This window comes from Panicum hallii, chromosome 9 (assembly GCF_002211085.1).
Source record: "Panicum hallii strain FIL2 chromosome 9, PHallii_v3.1, whole genome shotgun sequence".
Classification (NCBI taxonomy): domain Eukaryota; kingdom Viridiplantae; phylum Streptophyta; class Magnoliopsida; order Poales; family Poaceae; genus Panicum; species Panicum hallii.
In genome coordinates this window covers 50,718,300-50,733,717 of record NC_038050.1, presented here as the reverse complement: position 1 = coordinate 50,733,717, position 15,418 = coordinate 50,718,300, and the positions used below count along the sequence as shown (strand labels likewise).

Genomic DNA, 15,418 nt, shown 5'->3' with positions numbered 1-15,418 from the left:
ATCTCATGGAGCTTTGCAATGGTTTTGGGTTGATTGCGGCCAAAGTCTCTAAAGAGAGTTTGGTCAGTGATGCTGTTGTGGAAGCAGTCAATGACGTCTTGCTCGGAGATGTTGGGATGGTGGCACAAGTGTCGAAGAAGCAGCGAGTGTAGGATCATAGGAGCTCGTTACATTCCTATTTGCATTGAGATAGATCGTGTACAGTACCTACTCGAGTGATCGCCCCTTAGAAATTGTCGGTGAAGACAACCTTCAGATCATCCCAAGAGTCGATGGAGTCTTTCCTGAGGCTCTCCAGGCACGTGAGTGGAGCGGTTTCTTAGGCCATTGGGAAGTAGACGACCTTGGTGGTGTTGGAGCCGCTCGCGACTTGTATGGCCGTGGAGTAGCAGCTGAGCCATTGTTGAGGAGCTTGCTTGCTGTCATACTTGGTGATGCTGTTTGGTTTGAAGTCCTATAGGTACTGGTACAGGCTGAATCATCATGTGAATGCTGGGAAGCAATCACTATCATCTGGTATGCGGTAGCCACCAGCTACAGCTCGATCTTCTCATTGGGCATCGATGATGGAGCGAGCGTTGCGCCCTTCATTGATCTTACGACGAAGATCAGCTATCGGTAGGTCTTCGAGTGATCGATGATTGTAACTGCCAGCAGGGCGTTGTCATGGTGGTCGTGGTGACGGTGGTGGTGGTGGTGGCCTATTGCTCCCTGGTGGTGGCCTCAGCCTCCCACCTATAGAGAAACTGCCTTGTGCAGCGTCATTGTTTGCTTCATTGTGGGTGACTTGTGGGTGACTGGTATGTCCCTCCAGAGTCCGGCTAACTTGTGGGTGACTGCAACTTTCGCCCACTCCCTCTTGGTTGGCCGGTACTGAAGGTGTCGAGTTCTGTCGGTCGAGCTGTAACCATGCCTTCTAAGCCAGTCGCAGAGCTGGTTGTGCCACTGGATCTCAACTGGAGGCCAGTATAGCCGTGATACAGGTGATGTTGGCGATCGGGGGTCTTGAAGCCCCGCTCTCCTACCGCTCCAAACTTTGCATCAAGATCTCGTCATAGATGGTGTTGGCGCTCCGCGTGTTCCTTCTACGTGTGGAGCGCTTGTAGTTCCTCAATCTGCGGGCGTCGCGTTCGGTGTCATTTTCATCACCAGCATCGGTGGTGACCTCATCCCTGGGGATTTGCTTAAGTAATTCATTGGGTTTTCCGTCTCCTTGGCCTTCTACTTCCACCATGTACAGTTGGCGGTGTGAGGTGTGCTCATCGGAGCTATAGTCGAGCAGCGCGGTTCCTTCTCCGACGATGGTGGGAAGGGGCCTGCCCTCTAGGTAAGGCAATGTATCGAGGTGCGCCGTAAGGCGAGCATCATTTCCGAGTAGTTCAGAGGGTTTCTTGCCCTTCCAATACACGAAGCGACCTTGTGGCGTTGATGTGATCATAGCACCCTGGTGACCGCCCATAAAAGGCACCGCACCATAATCAGAATCCGAGTTATAGTCGTTAAAGATAGGAGCCTCTCGTGATACGGTGGCTTCATCTTTTCCGATTTTGAGTAGACGATCCAAGTCCTCCTCCAATGTGGATAGGGACTCAGATTGTATGGCCTCCTGGTAGACAGTGGCCACCTTGCATAACCCAAAGGTAAATTGGGTATGGTGTCCCTCAGGCCAGATTGGATCTGATCCGAGGAATCCTGATGCAGCATGAGGCTAGGTAAGGGAGCAGCGTCTCGCCGAGGTTGACCACGGAATCGTCAAGATTGCTGCGTTGGGTTGTTGTTGGAGCTTCCGGCTTCGTGTTGTCGATGAGGTGCCAACGGAAATTGCCTGCACCGTCAGCGACGCAGACCCATGAGCCGAAGATGAAAGTTGTGCCCTCCTGGGGCACGGCGCTGGTGAAGTTGAACGATGCCATCGAATTCGCCAGTGGATCTTCGATGAACACCCCTACCTAGCGCACCAGCTGTCGGCGTTTTACCAGCAAGCCTACCTAGGTATACCCTAAGGTAGTAGACTTGTAGGTAGGGTGTCGCGGAGATTAGAAACTCGAAGGTGCAAGCAACATAAGTTTAGATAGGTTCGGGCCGCGATGTGCGTAATACCCTACGTCCTGTATGGTGGTTTGTATTGCCTTGATTGATGATTGTTGTGATGATTGTTTGGAGGGGTCCCTGCTCGCCCTTATATAGTCTGGAGGGACAGGATTACATAGAATCCTAGCATGATACTACCTTAGGAATCCTACTTGAGTACTCAGGTAGTTTCCTTCTATTCTGACTAGTCCTACTCGCATACGAATAGCTACAACAGATATAAGGTATGGGACATGCCCCATCCCTTATTTCACAATATTCTATGCTATGTGCACAATCCCGTAGCCCCGGGTGTGACACCCACGGTGTTGAGGGGTAGACAACAGGTGGTGATAGCTCTGTCCGTCGCTACAAATCATTCGTGGTTAGTGAATTCCCCCATGTTTAGGTTCGGAGTAGAGCTAATAGCTGGAGGTCCTTGGCAAACCAGGGTCAGACCGATGTCAGACCAATCATGCTACGCAAGGCCATTCTACCTCTTGTTCTTTAGGGTAAACTAGTTAGAAGACGGTTACACCTTCGTTCCTTGAGAAAATACGATACCCTCATTACTATATGGGTGAAGTGCTATAGCGGTATATCCGTGCGCTTTGCAGATTTATTCATGATCATTAAGAAATACCAACAAGCATTTCTAGCATAGTTTCCAGGGAACGATTGTTGTAGCTATCTTGGAACCTAGTTTGCCCATGTATCCTTTCTTTTATCTTTCTCTTCTTTTATCCTTATACCATGGAAAACCTTTCTATCCATCGACTCTCTACTCCCAAGGATGAGTTTTTAGAGCCATTACCCTCTCCAAAGCCTATCACAACTTCTAGCTAAGAACTCCATCCTAGGATCATTACCATGGTTCAGGGACAAGCTGTGGCAGAACCAACCCGAATTACACCAGCTCAAGTACGCGAGTCCACTCTTGAGGGCTCCAACGTGCTTCAAACGGTATAATCCCTTGGCCTGTCGGGTAACGTCCCGATAAACCACCGAATGCAGGATCAAACAAGGTACCTCGCACGAAGGTGAGTCCAGAGATACAAACGCCATCACATTTTTACATCATAGGCAGATACAATACATGAGTATTTTTAAAAGTAACATCAGTTACCAACTAATGGAAATTATTACAAAACCACTTAAGTTTCAAGTCTTGTAGCGGAGTTTAAAGCACGGGCACTGTACACATCGTCAGTTCAGATATCATGCTAGCCCTGGCATGATATCACTCGGAGGGGTCTGCGTTGGCCGGGGATGGGTCCCACTCCACGGACCAACCATTAGGCAGCGGGTAAGGCCATGGCATAGGCAGAGCAGGGTCGTCCGGGGGATTACCTGAATATAAAAGTCACAAGGCAAGACTGAGTATTCTAATACTCAGCAAGGCTTACCCGTTCATGGTATACTTAGCGATATAACTAGACTTATGACGGCTTTTCGGGTTTTGGGTAAAGTTTTCAGCTGAAAAGCAACAAGAGTAGGTCCTTAATGTCAACTTTTAGCTTTCAAGTTCTATGTGATTATTCATTCTAGATAAGCACCTGTAGCTATTCAAGCAGGGTAGAATCTTTTGCCAAACATTATCTTTGATAATCACAAAGTTGCTCTTGTTACTCTATGTGGTAAAGGGATCAAGCAGTCTTAATCTCCGCGAGAAATGGACGATTCCTGAATCGAATTTCAGCCTTGCAAGGTAAACCTAACTCACACGCTTGGAACATCCAGAGATTGTTCCGAAGCAACCGTTTGCCTTTCATTCCGACTCATGGATCAGATCCACCACAAGCGACTGCAGGACCATACGCACATCCAATGTGCAGGACGTACACCTGTAGAGCGACTACACGGCCGTACTCCTGGTTGCCCGGCAACATGTATTCCCACACGTCGAATCGAGTAACAGGAAAAACCAAAATACGAGTGGTGGGAGGTATGTCCACTTCTCAGGCCGATTGGTTACTAGGCTTACCGCTTACCATATTTCGCGGCATGTGGCTAGTACTTTCAAACGCTTAACCACCGCTACCACACCAGCCGGAATTGGAGGGCGATTGGGGGTCGGTGAGCATGAGCGGAGGTCGGGGAAACTCGTTAGGGGGTCAGTGAGGGCAATGGGTGCCCGGGAGTGGCTGTCCACGATGGCCCGTGGTTCACTGGAAGGGATGAAGGGAGGGCAGCGGTGGTGCTCGGGCTCAGGGTGCACACGGCAACGAAAAGGAGATGGAAATGGATCGGGTAGTGTCTACTGGTTCTGCTGAGCAGGAGAGGGAGGGAAATAAGGCGGGCATGCCCGTGGAACATGGTGGCGGCGAGGTGGCAGCCGGCGGAGGCTCGAGAGGCCGTGGCGCGCTCAAAACAGGACAGCAAGGGAGGGAAACAAGGCCGGGGTAGGGAAAGGACGACGCGTGGAGAGAGGGGAAGCAGGAGGTGGGCGACGACGGCCTGCACAGCGGCGGCCGGGGGAGTTGCACCGGCAGCCGTGGGAAGCAGAGCAGGGGAGGCAGGGGAACAGAGGGGGCTCAGAGGAAGAAGAAGGAGAGGAAAAGTCCGAGGGGCTCATTTGGAAAAAGAAAAGATCTAGGGACTTCCCTGTAAAGTAAAATTTTCCGTTGCTCTAAAGCTCTACTGAGGAAGTGACCAAAATAGAAGTTGTAGAGTTTTTCAAACTCTACAACATTGCTTTAAGGTTCAAGTTCAAAAACTCAAAGTTTATAGCTTTACATGATAAATTTTTGAGTAAAGGTAGAATTTGAATTCTTTTGTCCTTACCAAAGTGGATTTGATGAAATTTTGGATATGTTCATAAGTTTTCATGGGATGTCATGATGAATTGTATTCTTACATGTTAGCCCTTAAGTAAACATGAAAGTTACTTTTACACTTCAACTATTTTACATAAAAGGCCCTATGATTCTTGTTTTAATCACACATAGGTCCCTATTTTTACTTAAAGGCTTATTTTCCTTAGGATTTAACCTATCTTTTACACTTTCTTTCCTATGGTAATATAAATTTGACACCTAGTATTATATTCATCCTAGGTTTTAATGCTACCTCCCATTTCACCCAATTAACACTCAAGGACTTATATTTTATAGAAATTACAATTATACCCCTAGTCTTTTGTACTACTCACATATACCATAGCAAGCATACATATTTCACACTAAAACCTAGTGTCTATGTTTCTAATTACCTGAATGTTACACAAACCTTCTCCAGATTAGAAAATGAAGATCCACGCCGACACTTGCAAGAGTTCAAGGAACTGTGTTAGTGTTTGGTAATCCCAGGCATGACATAGAAAACTTTGAGGTGGATGTTGTTCCCCTTTTCTCTTGTGGAGAAGGCGGAACAATGGTACACTCACAACGTGAGGCGTGTGGACGGTGATTGGGAAGAGTTCCAAGATGACTTTTGCCACTCGTTCTCTTCTTTATCCCACATAGACTCTCTACGAAGTGACATCCTTGCATTTGAACAATTAGAGAAGGAGTCCATAGGTGCAGCATGGGCTATATTCTCAAACCTTTTAGCATCAAGCCCAGGCAGGTCTATACCCAATGATATAGCTTTGCACATCTTTTACATGGGATTAGACATGGACTCTGCTGAAGATCTTGACACTGCTGCTGGAGGTTCGTTTGTACATAAAACTCCAATAGAAGGAAAGAAGATCCTAGATCACATCTTAGGGAACTCTTCTTTTCTTACCTATCCATACGAGCCCTAGTAGGAGTCCAAGTCGCACCATGAGAGCCCCTCATCAGCCGAATCCAACCCTTTAGCTTCCACATCCCAAGATTCGTCTCTTGAGCCCTCTCGCAAACCATGAACATCAAAGGAAGAAGAAATTTAACCTTCAAAGTTCTCTTCCCCATTCGAGGATGATCCTTATGAAAACCTTGTAAACACCTCAAATTACCTCCATGAGAGGAGACCTACGGCACCCCCTTCTTCTCTCAACAAAGCTTTTCTCAAGAAGGCCGTAAAGGAGGAATGGTCGGAGAAAATGAGACACTCTTCCGAAGCAATCTGAATTAGCCCACCTTCCACGACCATCTATTGTTCTATAGGAGGAACTGCCATAGAAACCATTCACGATCCCACTACTGAGGCTTGCATTATGTCCGAGTTCCTCACAAACACGTTCCTAGGAAGCATGCCTCTAGTCCCAACCAATAGATTCTTCAAAAGTCATTCGGGACATATCTTTGAATGTCGGGGGATCTCAAGGGCAGTGTCGATCAAGATAGACAAACTTGAGGTTCACCTAGACTTCAGCATCTATCCCATCCTTGATTTTGATCTTCTCTTAGGCTACCCTTTGGAAAAACTCCACCTGGAAAATTCGTCTTAAGGGAGCCTTGGTAAAAAGCTTAAGAAATCAGCTTCTGCCACCAGTAGCTCTTGCTTAGAAAATCCTATGGTGAAGCCTCTTTCCGAGCAAAACCTGCTCGAGAAGGTGATGCGTGTTTCTCCATTCATGTCACCTGAGCCTTTAAAGGCATAGAACTCTCCGCCCGCAAAGAAGATGACTCGGAAGAAATACACCTTTGTGAAGCTGAGCAACCTTCATCACCCTCGATCGAGCTATATCCCTCTAGCCCTTGGAACATTGTTCTCGATAGCGCTCGAGAAACAACTCTGATCTTCCATGATGAATCTCTTAAGGAGAACCCTTGTACCATCGACAGTCTTGAGGCAACGACTCTGGAGTCCGAGGAAAAGAATTCCTCAAACGAGCATGAAAGCTTCTCTTCCGATTTTCCTCAAGATTCATGCTTGCATATGGGATCTCTAGAGTTTGTCTCGCTGGGTACCACGTGCTTTCACAAGAAATAACAACCACCTCTCAATCTTGGTTTACAAAATGTTTAGAAGGATGGTTGTGGATGCTTTTGTTTATCGTAAGCATTATAAATTTCTTGGATGCTGCGGCACTAACCATGCAGCTTGAACGACGATGGTAAATCAACAAATGGTGGTGAAGCTAGGAACTACCTCACCATTGATAGCTATAGGATAAATCCCCCATGGTCAAGCTTGTGATTGTCGGTGTTTAACCTCCAAGGCCACCGAGGGATACCACCGAGGTGATAGATTGTAGGTGGGGTGTCACCGAGATCAGGAGCTTGAAGGTGCAAGGAACACAAGATTTAGACAGGTTTGGGCCACCAAGAGCATAGTAACCTACATCCTGTGTGGTGGCTTGTATTGCCTTAGGTATTGATGTGTTTCGAGGGGTTCCTTGCCCGCCCTTAACTAGTCTGGGGGACAGAGTTACATGGAAATCCTAGCCAAATATGAGTTTAGGAGTCCTACCTGAGTACCACTCAGGTAGTTTCCTTCTGTTCCGACTAGTCCTACTACGGTACACGTAGTTACAACTGATGTAAGGTGTGGACCATGTCGCATCCCTTATCCTAGAATATGTAGGCTATGTGCGCAGTCCCATGGCCCCAGGTCTGACAAGCCCCCGAGCTCTTCATAGTCGAGTACTGTAGGCTTCCGAGTACTTTTGAAGGCATCTTCGAGTTCTTCCGAACTTCGTCTTGAAGGTGTCTTCTGAGTACTTCCTTGGCTATATCGAGGTTGTGAGATGCCCATGCCCTGAGTAGTTTTCAAGTCTTCGATTTAACCTAAGGCTCGGGGACTACTCCATATGGAGTGCGACTTTCATCACACCACATATAAAAGAAGACTACTCGGGGCATGAGCATCTCACAGGATTGAGGCAGCCAAGGAACTGCTCCAAAGACACCTTCAAGATGGAGTTTCAGCAGAACTCGAAGTTCAGAAGTACTCGGAAGCCTACAGGACTTAGCTACGAAGAGCTTGGGGCTTGTCAGACTTGGGGCTACGGGGATGGGGCATGGCCCACACTCTACATATATTTTAACTACTCGTACAGGAGTAGAACTAATCGGAATAGAAGGAAACTACCCTAGTAGTACTTAGGTAGGACTCCTAAGCTCATATTTGGCTAGGATTTCCATGTAACCCTATGTCGGTGTTTTGCCAAGATTGTTGATGAGTTCATCGATGTCGCAGCTGGATGTTGGCGTTGATGCCTCAGGCTCCCTAGGGTTGACGAGGTGCCTGTCGAAGTTACCAAAGCCATTGGCGATGCAGACCCAGGAGCCGAAGACGAAACCCGTGCCTTCTTCCAGCACAACGGTGAGGTTGAACGATGCCATCGAGCTCACCAGGGGATCTTCGATGAATACCCCTACCTGGCGTGCCAGCTGCGGTGTTTACCGGCAAACCTACCTAGGGATCCCCTCAGACTATATAAGGGCGGGCAGTGACCTTCTCCAAACCAATCCACATCTAAGGCAATACAAACCACCACACTGGACATAGGGTATTACGCTCCTTGCGGCTCGAACCTGTCTAAACCCTTGTGTTCCTTGCACTTTTGAGTTCCAAATCTCAGCGACACCCCACCTAAAACCTACCACCTCGGGGTATCCCTCGGTGGACTTGGCAGTAAAATATCAATAGTGACGCAGACCTAGGAGCTGAAGATGAAAGTGGTACCCTCTTGAGGTACGACGGTGGAGTTGAAAATTGCCATCGAGTTCGCCTGGTGACCATCGATGATCACCCCTACCTGGCGCGCCAGCTGTCGGTGTTTTACCGCCAAGTTCATCGAGGGATCCCTGGGGTGGTACGTTGTACGTGGGGGTATCGTCGAGATCTGAACTCGAAGGTGCAGGGAACATGAAACTTTAGATAGGTTGGACCACCGAAAGCATAATATCTATGTCCTATGTGGTGGTTTGTATTGTCTTAGATATGGATTGGTTTGGAGGGGTCCATGCCCACCCTTATATAGTCTTGGGGGACAAGGTTACAGATATCCTAGTCAGATACTAGCTCTAGAGTTCTATCCGAGTACTACTCGGGTAGTTTCCTTCTGTTCTGACCAGTACTACTCGTGGCCGAGTAGCTTATAACATGTATAAGGCATATACCTCATCTACACTATTCATGCCATGTGGGACAACGGGCCCTGCTCTCAGGAGCAAATGCCATGGGACAAATAACATGGGCTGAGGACTGAAACGGCCCGCCAAGCACCGAGGCATCGGGAATTCTATATATCTAAGCAAGGTTCGTGTTGCAGCCTTGGACGTTGACATTAAAGCGCTAATGCAGGTACATCACATCATTACATGTGGTGCCGTGCGATTAGGAGGACAGGTGCCGACGTTTGATTGAATTTCAAAATTAAAAAGAACTTATGGCCTAAAATGTTGATCCATTTTCAAAAACGTTTGAACCATTATGTTGTTTAGAATTAGTATAACAAAATTTGATCCAATATGAACATCTTTAACTTTTTTAAATTTCTAAATTTTTAACATTTGAGACAAAACATTTCGACATTTGAACTTACTATTTTAACATTTTGAATATACCATTTTGACATTTACTTAAAATATTGAATTTTTTTGTAAAATGCTGAACCAGCTTTGAAGAATTTTTTAATATAAATATTTCAAATGTTGATTAGTAATCAATTATTGGGCGGGATTTTGAGAATGGTTGTATCTAGTTACTGAGAATGTTGGAAGCATAAAAGTATATAAATATAGTGACTTAATAACAAAGCTTAAAAGAATAGGAGAAGAACAAAGGGGAAAAAAATAATGTAATCGTTTTTATGTCGTGTGCAACGAAATTAACTAGTTTGCTACTACATGGGCTTAATGGAGGAACATAGGTAGGGTGTGCCAGAGTCATCCACAAATCCTACAAAGACTGCATGAATCTCCAAAAAACCATCATCACTACTACAGTACATGCGAACCGAGTATACAAAAAACAAAACGTGATGGATAGAAAGTTAATGGATACACTACAGGAAAACGACGAACTTCCGACAGCCGTAGTTAACTTTCGACGGCCCCGTCGGAAGTTAACTAACTTCCGACGGCCCCCAGGCAGCCGTCGGAAGTTTAATAACTTCCGACGGCCGAGTAGAAGCACCGTCGGAAGCACGATCAGGTGTATTATCAAAAAAATTTGCAAGAAGGGTTTGAAGAGATTTATCAAGAAGATGAACTCCCGAGCTCTTTCAACATAGATACAGAGTTGTTGCCAGATGCATTAGTGGGAGATCAAAATGATGTAGACGTTCCTCCAAAAAGAAAACGAGTGCCAAGGAAGAAAAAAGTTACTTGGCGTCCTTCGAAGCGTACAAAACAACTTGATCCTGATTTTGAATATGATTGATAAGTAAATACCTTATGTTTCCTTTATTTTATATGTACTATTAATTATACTTGTATTGATGTACTAACTTCTTTTTGTTAACAGGATGTCAAAAAGGATAAAAAACCTAGCAAAGAGTTTCGTAAAAAGCACTAAGCTATCCAAGAGACAAGATGACGATCTGTTTGTGGGCACTTCTGCGAGAGCTTCAAGGTGTAGACAATTGCTGGAACACTTACCTCCAGAGATGCAGGGGCAGATTGCGTTCCAGAGAGATGAGGTATATATGTAATGTTTATATGTTTATTCTAATTTTGAGATTCAATATAATTACTGCAATATGTTATGTATTTTGTAGAGTGAAGAGGAGACGGAAGAGGAGACAAGTAGCAAGGAGTCGGACGAGGCGGGCCCGGAGAATGACTTAGGTGGTTGGGATAGATGGTCCGAAAGATCTGCTGGTGGAGGGTCGGCAGGTCAAGGGTCAAGAGTTGGTGGGTCAAGAGCTGGAGAGACTAGTGCTGGTGATGGGGGTACAGGAGCTGGTGATGAAGGGGCAGGAGCTGGAGAGGCTGGGTCTGGGGCTGGAGGGTCAGAAGCTGGAGGATCTGGAGGGCAGGGTCGGACACGTAGGCGGCGGTCGAAGATTGGTTGGATTCCGCCGCCTAAACCTCCACGAGAAGAAGAAAAGTGCGTGATCACACCGAATGGAGATGGGTGAGTATGTTTTTTCTATATTTTAGTACGTAATCCTTATTCTGAAATGATTCTAATTGTTTTATATACTTGTAGGTCTTGGTTTGAGCCTAATTTCCTAGGTGTTGGTCATCTAAGACAGGTGAACAAAATTCTAGGTAACATATGCCGTATGCTTTGGCCTGGAATGGTAGAACTTGTATCTGGTGAACGGATCCCTGCTACATCTTGGAATCATTATAGATATGGTGTCAACATAACGTTCGGCAATACCCAAAAGGCAGTTTGGGCTGAGTTTTGGGTACGATTGCTCTTATGTATTGATTTAATTTTCTACATACGATGGCTACTGATTGTGTAAAATTTTTGCTGAAATACTACAAGTTGCCTGAGGAGGGAGCTTATGATGATCATGCCAGACGTGTGTTCCACCATAACGCACACATTGTGGTTAGAGATATCATTTCTTATGCCAGAATTCAGGTTGTCGCTTCTTATCTGGAACGGACTCAAGGGATGCGATTTGACAAGAAACGGGATGCTGGGAAATATTACTTGACTGAGGAGCAATACCGCGAGGTAAACTGTTGCAAGTTGCAATTAGTATGATTCTGTTTGTTACCTTGAAACGAAACATTGTTGTGCAGGAAATGATTCCATGGATGGCCACACGTGAGGAGGCTTATCATGCCTTATGTCACTATTGGACCACGGATGAGTTCAAAAGCATTTCCCAGAGAAATAGAGGAAATCGTGGAACTGAGTCCTATCACACCTACGGAGGTGATGGGCACTTCCGATTGGCCAAACGCATTGTAAGTGAACTCTTTAAAATGAATTCTATTAATTTCATTTATCAATGCATGCTTCTTTAGTTTTTTGTTGTATGTATAGGAAGTTCGCACTGGTGTAGCGTCGAGTGATATTCAGGTCTACCTTGAAGGTCATAGAGGACGTGATCCTACAAATCCAGATCAGTTATGCTCTCAGGCGGCTACAGAGCGTCTGGTATATCTAAATTTACCAAATTAGCACTATCGAGTTATCATGAAACCTCTTATGTAATTGTGTGATTTTGTTCTTTGAAGGCGGCATATGGTGACCAAATGATTGCTCGCCATGGAGAGGGTTATGATTGGAGAAACGCGCCTATTGATCCTGAGGCCGTTTACAGTAGTGGTGGTGGAAAACCTCATGGCCGGTTAGATTTCTTTAAATTTGAATCTAATTTTATAATTTAAGCGAAAATACATATTTCGAATTTGCTATATGTGGTCAATATTTGTAGGTATCCATTATTCGACAAAGTCATTGACTCGACTCAGGTGCCGTCACGTCAAAGAACGGGATCGTCGCGGTCAGCAAGGCATAGCACAAGTAGTGGCGACGACAGCACGGAGGTTGTAAGGCTGCGTGAAAGAGTAAGACAACAGGAGCTACAGCAGCAGTGGTTCCAAGCTCAACTTGCACAACAGAATGCAATACTGCAGGTAAATCTTAATTGTTACAACTTAGGTTAAGTTACATTCTTGCTGACAAATTTGATCTTTCAGCAAATAGCGACGCAACAGAATATACAAGTGCCACCACTGGTACCTCCACCTTTTGCACAGGCCGGTTGGCCATCAGCTTCACCTCAGGTATGATAGTCAACGATTCAAATGTTAGTTCATAGTCATTGCAAAATATGGTCACTCTAAATAAATATTATCCAATTAGTTATCTTTCAAACTAATCTTGTCCATTTATCTTTTATAGCCTTTTCACACCCCACCACCTAACCTAGCAGCACCGGGAGACTCACACGTTGATCCAACATCGAATTGGGCGGATCAATTCATTGGAAGTGGCGGATCAATTCAACCAGGTGATGGAGGCGGCCAAACTTAAGTCAAACATTATTGTTCTATGAATTTGTTCCATATGATACTTGTATGAAGTTTGTGAACTTTGATTATGAACATCTGAAGTTTATGTATGTGGATATATGAATTGTGTAGTTGCGTGCAATTTTTGATTGTGAATTATAATTGTGGATTAAATCTGATTATATATAATGCTTGTGGTTGGTTTGTGGATGAAATTTGATTATATATATTGATTGTGGTTGGTTCTAGATTGGTTTTAGGGTTTGAAATTGATCTGTTTGCTAGGATAAGCTTAACTTCCGACGGTTTCTCTATGCCCGTCGGAAGTTAAACCCCTCAAACTTCCGACGGCCACGTAAAACCGTCGGAAGTTAACAGACGGACATCAGCTGCCGTTTGCCGGGCTAACTTCCGACGGTTTTCCGTGGCCGTCGGAAGTTTATTAACTTCCGACGGTGTTGATCTATGCCGTCGGAAGTCTAAAACTTCCGACGATTTTTTTCCGTCCAACTAACTTCCGACGGCCTTGGGCTAAACCGTCGGAAGTTAAATAACTTCCGACGGTTTAGCTGTAACTTCCGACGGTTTAGCCGTCGGAAGTTACGGTTTTTCCTATAGTGATAGAAAGTCCGTAAACAAAGTAGTACGATAGCATAGTTCACGAAAGAAGGAAATACTAGACAACAGCATGGAAACCATTAATAGCACAAGCTTAGACGCTAATGGTCCTACCGAAGATCCAGTTGATAGGGATGCGCGTGGGCATCTTCTGTGCCTTAGTCGCTCTATCGTGGGCCTTCTCTTCCATCCTCTCGATCCTGTTCGGCAGCGCGCACAGGTAGTCGCGCGCGCGCCTCCCATCACCGGAGAGCCCTGCGGCGAGCTCCTTCACGCCCCACTGCCCTATGAGGTGCTCGAGGATGCAGCGGTAGTCGGACAACGTGTACGTTCCGGCCTTCTCAGCGATGGCGATGATGCGAGCGTAGAAGTCGCCGGCGCCGTGGCGGCCATCGTTGATGAAGGCGGTCGGCATGTCGATCCGGCGCCGCATCATGTACGCCATCGCGCGCACGGCGGCGTCCGGTTCCACCTCGAAGAGCTTCCCCATGATGCGGGAGTACGCCGCCTCATGCCGCTTCTCGTCGGCGGCGACGGTGCCGCAGATGCGCGCTAGCGCGGCGTCACCGGCGCCGCGCGCGCCCACGAGGCGCCCCGTGTTCCCGTGCGCGATGGCCGTGGCACGCTCCTGGAAGGAGACGCAGACGAAGCCGTAGAACGGGCTGGCATGCGCGTGGATGGTCATCCCGTCGCGGATGAGGCGCTGCACGGTGCGCTCCACTTCGCGCATGTCGAAGCGGCCGGAGAGGTGCATGTAGCGGTTGAGCACGTCGCCATGGCGGTTCTCTTCGGCCGACCAGCCGCGGATCCAGCGCGCCCACGCCGTGGTGTCGGTGCCCGTGGCGTCCCGCACGACCTCGAAGCGGTTCAGCCCGCTCGGGTACGTAGGCAGCGCCTCCTCCGTGACCATGTTCGCCACGAGGCACACGAGCAGTTCGTCCGGCACCCCCGCCGCCGCCGCGCGGAGGTCGAGGCACGCCGCGTGGAAGCCGTCGCTGCCCAAAGCGGCGGGGTCCGGCAGGAGGTCGGACGGCTGCCACGATGCCTCCACCGGCTTGAGCAGCGGCAGCACGTGCTCTTCCACCCACGGCTCCAGCTGCCTCAGCACCTCCAGCCTCTCCGGCGCCAGGTAGCTCCGCCATTCCTCCTCGTCGGCCACGTCCTTCTTCTCTGGCCGGCGTCCGGCCCCGGCCATGATCTCTCTAGGCGTGCTCCTGCACCTCCTGCATGCATCAACTCTTTGCAGTTGTTGTCGTGTCCTATGCTTACTTAACTTTTACACTAGTTATTAGTTAATTTGTATATGCACGTACCAGCTGCTGCTAAGCGATAGAACACCATTGCCAGCAGCTGCTGCTGCTTTTGGAGGTGGCTTGTGGTAACAACAATACCTACCAGCAGGGGCATTAGGTTTACACGACGGGTACCCAAATCTGGAGAAGGTCGCTGCCAAGGCCATGGTGTTGGAAGCTGCTTGCAGAGGAGATCGCTCGAGTGCTAGCTACACCCCTACCAGATGTTGTGAATGTTGAGATGAGGGCTGTCTTGCTAGCTGTCGTCGGTGCGGTTCTTATAGGCCGATCGAGCTGCTTCTTTTTACGCTGTAATTTGCTCTTGTTACCGCGCGGTTGTTTGGCATGGCATGCGTTAATGCGTTATGCTGACTCCGGGGTGGGGGCACGTGTTGCTCATTCATGAATCTGGCAGGCACATTCACACAGTCCAGCACGTTTCAGATCCATGAATGCTCGTCACTCGTCAGTCCTAAGAGATTCGACATCTCCTATTCTCTCACATGGTGCTCGTCAGCCATGAATTCAGGTAGTTCCTGAGGTTCTTTGGTTGTTCTAGGTTTGGGCTCTCCATTGGCGAAACCAGTTGGACAAGCTGATCCTGGTGAAATCAGTTATATGATTGATGCATGCTAT

General features: G+C 47.3%; 1 protein-coding gene and 1 long non-coding RNA gene across 2 annotated transcripts; one reads left to right on the top strand and one right to left on the bottom strand.

Moving 5' to 3' along the window:
* Positions 1-11,955: 11,955 nt before the first annotated feature.
* On the top strand, positions 11,956-12,324 carry LOC112873768. Its single transcript, XR_003224816.1, has 3 exons — positions 11,956-12,012; positions 12,093-12,205; positions 12,293-12,324. It is a non-coding gene; the product is annotated as an uncharacterized LOC112873768 (long non-coding RNA).
* Positions 12,325-13,509: 1,185 nt separating this feature from the next.
* On the bottom strand, positions 13,510-15,016 carry LOC112877925 (acyl-[acyl-carrier-protein] desaturase 6, chloroplastic-like). Its single transcript, XM_025942298.1, has 2 exons — positions 14,804-15,016; positions 13,510-14,713 (listed from the first exon to the last, which is right to left on the bottom strand). The coding sequence occupies exons 1-2, from the start codon at positions 14,947-14,949 to the stop codon at positions 13,585-13,587; spliced, it is 1,275 nt and encodes a 424-aa protein (XP_025798083.1). The 5' UTR covers positions 14,950-15,016; the 3' UTR covers positions 13,510-13,584.
* Between the last annotated feature and the right edge of the window lie 402 nt (positions 15,017-15,418).

Bases quoted from the DNA above. Each gene is read 5' to 3' on its own strand.
- LOC112877925 (XM_025942298.1), bottom strand. From the start codon at position 14,949: ATGGCCTTGGCAGCGACCTTCTCCAGATTTGGGTACCCGTCGTGTAAA. The intron at 14,714-14,803 runs GTACGTGCATAT...TGATGCATGCAG, and splicing joins CTATCGCTTAGCAGCAGCTG to GAGGTGCAGGAGCACGCCTA.